This window comes from Zalophus californianus, chromosome 17 (genome assembly GCF_009762305.2).
Source record: "Zalophus californianus isolate mZalCal1 chromosome 17, mZalCal1.pri.v2, whole genome shotgun sequence".
NCBI lineage: Eukaryota > Metazoa > Chordata > Mammalia > Carnivora > Otariidae > Zalophus > Zalophus californianus.
In genome coordinates, this window is record NC_045611.1 from 12,997,181 (window position 1) to 13,005,710 (window position 8,530).

Here is an 8,530-nt window from a genome sequence, read left to right on the forward strand (position 1 = left end):
AAACAGTTCCTGGCTGATCGTCTCGGTTTGTGGCCCCCTCCTACCCGCACTCCTAAGGCAGGCTGGGGACACGTGGCCCTGCCCCGCCCTTGCTGGCTTCAGTTTCTGAATCGGGAGCTGCAGTCGCCTGCTTTCCCCGCCCTTCTCATCAGTCGGGAAGCCCAGATTGCGGCTAAGGGAAACCGCAGCCTCTCCCACCTGGTACCCACTGCCCCCAGCTCCTGGGCACCTGCTCCAGTCCTAAAGCCCGTTAAAATCCTCAGCAAAGCACTGGAAGACCACGTCCTCTTGGGTGAACAGGTAAGAAGGCATTTTTTTCTCACATGGTTTCCTTTTCTTGTCTTCACCTCAACTTAGCTGCTGCTTTCTCAGATCACAGCAAGAGGGATTTGAGCAAGACTTGAAAAAGACAGCCCCCCCCCCCCCCCGCCTTCCCGCCAAGCATCTCTGACCTATGTCTCAGAAATGGTGTGAATTCTCTGCGTGGTTCTTCAGCCCTGCAGGGAAAAGGCAGTTCCAAATAACTATAAAGCAAGTTACTTTCCCGTGTTCTCTTGAGTTTTGTAAATCAACAAACCAACATTTTTAAGTGATTGTTGTTGATTCCTGGTGGCTGCCCCACTGCATGTTGCTTTAGGTCTTTAGATCTTTAAGTCCTCTGTGAATTAGCACATGCATGAATTGCCTTACCAAAAATTAATTGATCTTAAGTTCTTTAAAAAGGGGAAAAAGAAAATGGCATAGGTGAGTCTTCCTCATTCAGATTCTGAAATTAAAATGAGTTCTACTTTTACTTTGCATTTATTTTAAATGCACAAAACCCAACTACTATAGATCATACTCAAGGTTTATGTGCTGTCCACCACATTAACAAGTCCATCCCAGCACAGTTGGGAAGCTGGGTTGCTTCCAGGTATTTTGCAATTAGTAATTTGGCTTTTATGGACAACACTGAAAATAACTTTTTCAAAGTTTTTTTAGATTTTTTTCCCCTCCTTGGAGTTTATTCTCCATCCAGAATGAATGAACACTTGGGACAAAGGGCAAGAACATTTTTGTAGCTCAGTTCATGTTATACATGGGGTGAGCTCGCTCAATTATGAGACTAATTTCTAATTTCCAGGACCATGATGGTATGAGGGGGTGGGTAAGGAACTTGTTTTCTCTGAGGATTTTTCAGGAAGGAGGCAATTTGAGTAGTGGTTAAGACTTGACCTTTGAAGGCAGGTGAGCCTGGGTTTGTATGCATAACTGTCTGACCTTGAACTCTCACTTAATAATTGTGCCTCAATTAGTTCACATGCAGAATAGAGATTATAAAAATGATTAGTGATAGAGGATTTGTAAAGCACTTGGCACAATGTCTGGCACTCAAAGCTCTCCTGGTAAGCCTGCAGCTTTTCCTGGGCCATTTTACCAGTTGGGCAGAAGGTCATCTCAAGGGCATCTTCTTGACTCCTTGACTCTTCTTTCCCAGCCCCATTATAACTGGAGTGAAAGGTTTCTCCCCTGTTAGAGGATTTTTTTTTTTTTTTTTTTTTTACTTAGGCCCCTATCTGTACTATGGCCGGAGAGCTGGATGTTGGGAGGACAGCAGGTCTGTCTTAAGATTCCCCAGACTCTTGGCCTTCTGCCTGCCATCTGATCTAGATGTCACCCTTCTATCTTTCAGCCTCCTGTGTCAAAGTGCAGGCTTAAGTGATCCCTGGAGAGAGTGGAGAATTCCCCAGAAATATAGGGGCACACTTGTTAACTCACTCTAGTAGGTTATTGGGAGGGCATCTATAAGGCGCAGTGGAGTGAGCACAGGCTGGTCAGGCTGGGTTCCAATCCTGGCTGTGGGCAGTCATTAGACTGAGCATCAATTTCTTTGTCTGTAAAATGGAAGTTAATGCCTGTGCTGTAGAATCACATGCAATAACATGGGTAAAACATTTGGCACATAGGGGCCCTTTACTGTGGAAGGTCAGGGCCATGCTCCAGAGCCTTTGGGAAGATACCAGAATTAGCCATAAAGGACAGGCTGAAAACTTACATGCTTGTTTTCTTGGTCAACAATCATTTACTGGGCTGGGTGGCCATGGTGCTAGAAACGGGCGAGATGCATAAGACAGATTCCATGCTTTTGATACAGGCACACAGCCCAGGAGCAGAGGAGACAGTGACTGAGCAGCCTGGGGGCTCCAGGACAGCTCCCTGCTTACCAAGGAAGAACAGGCTATTAAGCAGAAGTGGGAGAAAGCAGAGTTTGGGGAAGGGTGGGAAGTTCAGGAGGCTGCAGGGCTGGAAGAATGGGGTATGAGGTGAGAGGAGTCAGTGGAGACCAAATTTTGAAGGACCTTGATAAGTCATGTGAGAGTTTGGACTTCATCTTAAGGATGTGGGGATTTAAGTGGGATTGGGGGTGCCTGTTCTGGCAGCTTTTGGGGATGGTGTTGGAGGCCTGAAATGCACCCAGCTTTCCACCCTATCTCAGGGGCTTTAATGGTACCCCAAATAAATGCTCAGGTTGGGGGAGCCTGGCCTGGAAGTTGGGGTGCTGGGTTCTGGGGTTCTGATCCCAGCTCCACCACCAGAGTGGGTGGGTCTCCTCTTCTGCCTCAGTTGAGGGTTCAGGGCAGGTAGGCTTCCTATAATTCTTTCCTTCTGGGGGTCTGCAAAATGTCTTTGGGAGCTGAAGTTCCCCTCACCCCCCACCCCCCAGGCAATACTGTTTGGTGGCAGTCCCTGACTCAGTCTTGGTAGAGACATTTTGTCTGAAATGGGCAATGTGGTCCTTTAAACGCCGGGAGACTCCATGGAGGTTTGAGAACGGTGGCCTCCAGGCCTGTAGCAACCCCAGGGGATTTCTGTAAGTCTTACACACTTAAATGTGAGGGCCATGTCCCACGAGTAGGGGTTGGTGTTCCCTGGGATCTGAGCTGCATTTAGCCTGGGAACCTACCTCCTGAGCTTCCCAGGGGCTGCCAGGAGAGTTCTGTCTGTGCATCTCAGCCAGGAAGGGCCAATGACCACGCCTGGAGAACTTGCAATTTTTCCACATCCTTACCAACACTTGTTATTGTCTGCCTTTTTGATAGTAACCGTCTTTATGGGTGTGGGGTGATAGTTCATTGTGGTTTTGATTTGCATTTCCCTAGTGACACGTGATGCTGAGCATCTTTTTGTATACCCCTATTGGCCATTTGTATATCTTCTTTGGAGAAATATCTATTTATGTCCTTTGTACATTTTTTTCCCCAGTTAATTTAATTTGTTGAATTGTAGGAGTTTTTATATATCCTGGATATTAACCCATTATATTTGTGGATATTTTCTTCCATTCCATAGGTTGCCTTTTCACTCTGTTGATTGTGTCCTTTGATACACAAAAGTTTTCAGTTTTGATGTAGTCCCATTTATCTATTTTTGCATTTGTTGCTTGTGCTTTTGGTGTCCTATCTAAGAAATAATTGGTAAGTCCACTGTTAAAAAGTTTTTTTACCTGTGTTTTCTCCTATATGAGTTTTGTAGGTTGGGATCCTATGTTTTTTCTTCTTCTTTTTAAGATTTTATTTATTTATTAGAGTGAGCAGGAGGGAGAGGGAGAGAGAATCTGAAGCAGACTCTGCTGCGTATAGAGCCCGATGCTGTGCTTGATCCCACCACCGTGAGATCATGACCTGAGCCAAAACCAAGAGTCAGACACTTAACCAATGGAGCCACCCAGGCACCCGGATCTTATGTCTTTGCAAGCATTTTAATGGCTTTATTGTTTTTACGACATATGTTTATTAGAAAAAATAGTAACAATTCATGGGGCGCCTGGGTGGCTCAGTTGGTTAAGTGTCTGCCTTCAGCTCAGGTCATGATCTCGAGGTCCTGGGATTGAGCCCCGCGTGGAGCCCTGCATTGGGCTCCCTGCTCAGCAGGGAATCTGCTTCTCTCTCTCTTCCTCTGCCCCTCCTCACTGCTCATTCTCTCTCTCTCAAATAAATAAAATCTAAAAAAAAAAACATAATTCAGAAAAGCAGAGGAAGAAAAGAAAATCCTACTCCCACTCCCCCAGAGGTAACCATCCCCTAAGAATATTTTACTGGGAAACTCTCCAGACAATGCCTTACTGTATCACTTCTCAAACTGTAACCTACACACGAATCACCTGAGGATTTTGTTAAATTCTGATTCCAAAGGCCTGAGGTAGGCCCAAGATTCTAGAGTTCTTTTTTTTTTTTCTCCTCTCCCTATAGGCTCCACACCCAGCATGGAGCCCAAGATTCTGTATTTCTAACAAGCTCTTAGGTGATGCTATTGCAACTGATCAGGAAACCATACTTGGAGCATCTGTAGTGTGTATAAACACACATGCAGATCTGTATGTTCTATGGGATCATCTGTATATGACCTACTTAATAACCTGTGTTTTCTCCCCATTCAACATTTATTGCCATGGAAATGCCAATAAATGCCAATAAATACAGAGCTCCAATTTCCTGTATAGTGATCATATACTATCCAATTTCATGGTAGGATGCTAGTTCAACTAGTGCCCATGGATGAAATTCAGGGTGCTACCAAATTATCATTGTTGTAAGTAACGCAGTAGCAAACATCTTTGTGACCATGTCTTTGTTTGTCTGGAGGTATTATGTTACTTTGTATTTTTTTAAGTTTTATTTAATCTCTACACCCAACTTGGAGCTTAAACTCACAACCCAGTGAGATCAAGAGTAGCATGCTCTTTGGACTGAGGCAGCCAGGTGCCCCCTCTTTGTTTTTCTAAGAAGCTGACCAGAACTAATACATTCAAATTGTTACTCCTAAAAGAAGTCAGGTGGGAGGCTGGACCCTTAATCTCAAGGCTCTGCCATCCCCCATTGGTGGAGAGCAGAGCACTGTGGGGTAAAGGTGGGATAGGCCTGGGTGTGGGATGAGGCAGGGGTGCCAGCACAGTCGGCCCCCAGTTTTCAGCCTGGCATTGTGGATCTAGTGATCATTTAGTACCCGCAGTTCTCTGCAAGATTTGACAGTCTTCCTGATTTTACAGATGAAGAAACAGAGGTAGGGAATACCAGCTTGCGCAGGGTCATGCAGGTGGGATGTGGTGGTGCCGGGATGCGCTGACTCTGCATCTGCATGCTATTTGCTTGAGTAACCTCGCAGGCCTGTCCTGGCCCTTCCCCGCAGCCCTACCCCTCCCTCCAGCCACTCTGGTCTGGGCCCCCCTGCACTGGAGAAACCAGAATCCGCGAGCTGCATGGGCGCCTCTCCAGCCCCTCATTCTCTCCCCTCCTGCACTCCCCTCTAGATGCTGCGGAGCCAGCCTGGAACCCCACTCTGTTGTAGCCATACCAGCTGGAGAGGGACGCCCCCTGAAGAGGCCTCCAGGCCAAAGGCTCTGTGGGCTGTGCAGGGTCAGGCCTTTGTTGGATGCTAATTTCAGGATTGCCTGGGTCTGGGAGATCCAGGGGGCTGGGGATGTGAGGATGGGGAGGGGATCACTGCCTCCTCCCTAGCCAGGCCCTGAACGGAGCTCTGAGGACATTGGAGACCCCAGGGTGGTCACTGACCAGTTGGACAGCAAGCATGAGCCAGGCTGGGGACTGTTGAGAGCACCAGACAGTTGCAAACAGCCCTGAGCTTGAATCCCAGCTGTGTAATGTGCTGCCTGTGGGACCTTGGGCAAGTCACAGCACCTCTCCAGTCCCACTTTCCTCTGCTGTGAAGTAGGGATAAAAAATAGGCTCTCCCTATAGGTTGCATATGCTTTAGGATGGCTACTATTAAAAAAATAGAAAAAATAACAAGTGTGGGCAGGGATGCGGAAAAACTGGAAGCCTTGTCCGCTGTTGATCTGATTGTTAGATGGTACAGATGGTATGGAAAACAGTTGGGCAGTTCCTCAAAAAATTAAAAATAAAACTATCATATGTGGGCGCCTGGGTGGCTCAGTTGGTTAAGCAACTGCCTTCGGCTCAGGTCATGATCCTGGAGTCCCGGGATCGAGTCCCGCATCGGGCTTCCTGCTCGGCAGGGAGTCTGCTTCTCCCTCTGACCCTCTTCCTTCTCGTGCTCTCTCTCTCTCATTCTCTCTCTCTCAAATAAATAAATAAAATCTTAAAAAAAAAAAACTATCATATGATGCAGCAATCCCACTCCTGGGTATATACCCAAAATAATTGAAAGCAGGGTCTTGAAAAGATAGTTGCACCCATGTTTATAATAAAGCAGCCTTGTTTACAATAGCCAAAAAGTAGAAGCAACTCAATTGTCCATGAACAGATGAACAGATAAACTAAATGTAGTCTACACATGCAATGGAATATTACTCAACCTTAAAATGGAAGAACATTCTGACAGGCTCCAACCTGGATGAACTTGGAGGATGTTATGCTCAGTGAAATAAGCCAAATAAGATAAATACTGTATGATTCCACTTATGTGAGCTACTTAGTGTTGTCAAGATTATGGAAACAGATAATAGAGTGGTGGTTGCTAGGAATTGGAGGGGTTATTACTTCATGGGTATAAAGTTTCAGTTTTGCAAGATGGAAAGAGTTCTGGAGATGGAGGTTAGTGCTGGCTGCACAATAATGTGAATGTGCTTAATACCAATGCATTGTACACTTAAAAATGGTTAAGGTTTTATGTATTTTACCACATATTTTACCACAATTTCTTAAATTGGGAAAAAAAACAGTATATGCCTCACAGGTGTTTCGTGAGGTAGTGCATGTGAACTTATTACTAGTGTCAGGTCTGAGGACATCCCAGACTTTTGGCCTCGTGGACCCAGGTGTTGGGGTGTGTGTGTGTGTCCTTGTGGGGAGTGCCATTCTGCATGAGGTGCTCAGTGTGGGGTTCGGGGAGACTTCCTGGAGGACTGCCTGGGGCCTTGCTCAGGGTGATCCTAGTGTTTGTGGGATGGGTGGATTCCAGACACTGGAAAGTCCCTGGTGGAAAAATCACTTCCACTGAAGGGCAGTTTGCAGCTCCCCCTAGAGGACTTGTGATCAGAGCCATCCACATGGGGAGCACTCCCTGTTCATGGAGGCGTGGAAGGAGGGACTTGGCCAGCTGCGGAGGAGACTCCTGCATGAGCCAGTGGGGTTGGCAGGGGCTCTCCTAGGCTCTCCGCCTCTCTGATGTGATCTAGTCCAGACAGCTACACTAACAGGCCCACGTTAAAGGTGGGACCCAAGTCAGAGGGGAGGTGGCAGGCAGGTGGGAAGGCTTGCTTCCAGCCCTCTCCTAAATGTCAGTAATAACAGCTGTTGCCATTTACTCTGGGCAAGCACTTTGTTAAATGCAGAACAGGCTTGACCTCAAATCCTTACTACAAAGCTGTGCAGCTGGTGCTCCTATATCCCCATTTTACAGTTGGGAACTGAGGCCAAGGGTTTAAGTAACTCGCTCAAGGTTGCCAGTAGATGGTAGAACTGCGACTTGAACCTAGACAGTCTGCCTCCAGCCCTCCATACTGGGTGGAAATCTCCAAAATCCACCTGCCATAAGTTGGCTGCTTCTTACCCCGCTATGCCTGGACAACAGTTCCTGGGGTCTGACACTCTCATGGGTATGGATTCAGCTGCTGTCACCTCCCCTTCCCAGGTGAATCAGTGCTGTCCCCCTCCCTCTGGCTGGCTTCTTTGTGCAAGCAGGCCCAGTCTGCTTGCGTCCCCAGGGTCCAAAGATAAAACTGCAGACAACATTGGCTTTGATGGGAGCCAGGCTCTTTGCTGCTCAATGCCCCCCTTCTTCCATTAAACGGGACCCTCCTTAAAAACTCTTGTCCGGGCTGTTGGCAGCATTGCGGCTAAGCTCGTGTGTGGCAGTGGTGTCGGCAGCGGCTGCAGCGAGAGAGTTTGGCGCGATGTCTCACACCATTTTGCTGGTACAGCCTACCAAGAGGCCAGAAGGCAGAACTTATGCTGACTATGAATCTGTGAATGAATGCATGGAAGGTGTTTGTAAAATGTATGAAGAACATCTGAAGAGAATGAATCCCAACAGCCCCTCTATCACATATGATATCAGTCAGTTGTTTGATTTTATTGACGATCTGGCAGACCTCAGCTGCCTTGTTTACCGAGCTGATATCCAGACATACCAGCCCTATAACAAAGACTGGATTAAAGAGAAGATCTACTTTGTAGATATTCTGCTCCTTTGTCGGCAGGCCCAACAGGCCGGGAAATAGCTGAGTTAGAAGCAGTGGGGGCTGGGGGTGGGCTTGGAACACAGGTGTGTACAGCCTGCTGCAGTGGCGGCTCTGTATTATAGTAATCCTGTCTCCATCTTGGTGTACTCTAGCCAGGATGGAAGGTATTAGATGAAATGTGAGGATCTTGTTCAATCTGAAACCCCCATTGCCCCCTTCCCCTCCCTTTTTTTTTTTTACTTAAACATTTTTATGATAATTTAGATGGAAGTTGTTTGTCAGTTAATCTTGGTTCCAGTCCTTCAAACTGTTCATATCTACTTTATAACATTTGCTGTACTAACCCTTCAGGTTGGGGTGGGGGGGTAGTGACAGTTTAGTTACATGCTC

At 46.9% G+C, this 8,530-nt stretch overlaps 1 protein-coding gene across 1 annotated transcript; it reads left to right on the forward strand.

Moving 5' to 3' along the window:
- The first annotated feature begins 7,819 nt into the window (after window positions 1–7,819).
- LOC113936646 (enhancer of rudimentary homolog) lies at window positions 7,820–8,179 on the forward strand. The gene has a single exon (XM_035725281.1). It carries the CDS (start codon window positions 7,853–7,855, stop codon window positions 8,177–8,179), a length of 327 nt encoding a protein of 108 aa, XP_035581174.1. The 5' UTR covers window positions 7,820–7,852.
- The last annotated feature ends 351 nt before the right edge of the window (window positions 8,180–8,530 follow it).

Excerpts from the sequence above, each read along its gene's own strand:
- LOC113936646 (XM_035725281.1), top strand. The coding sequence starts at position 7,853 with ATGTCTCACACCATTTTGCTGGTACAGCCTACCAAGAGGCCAGAAGGC.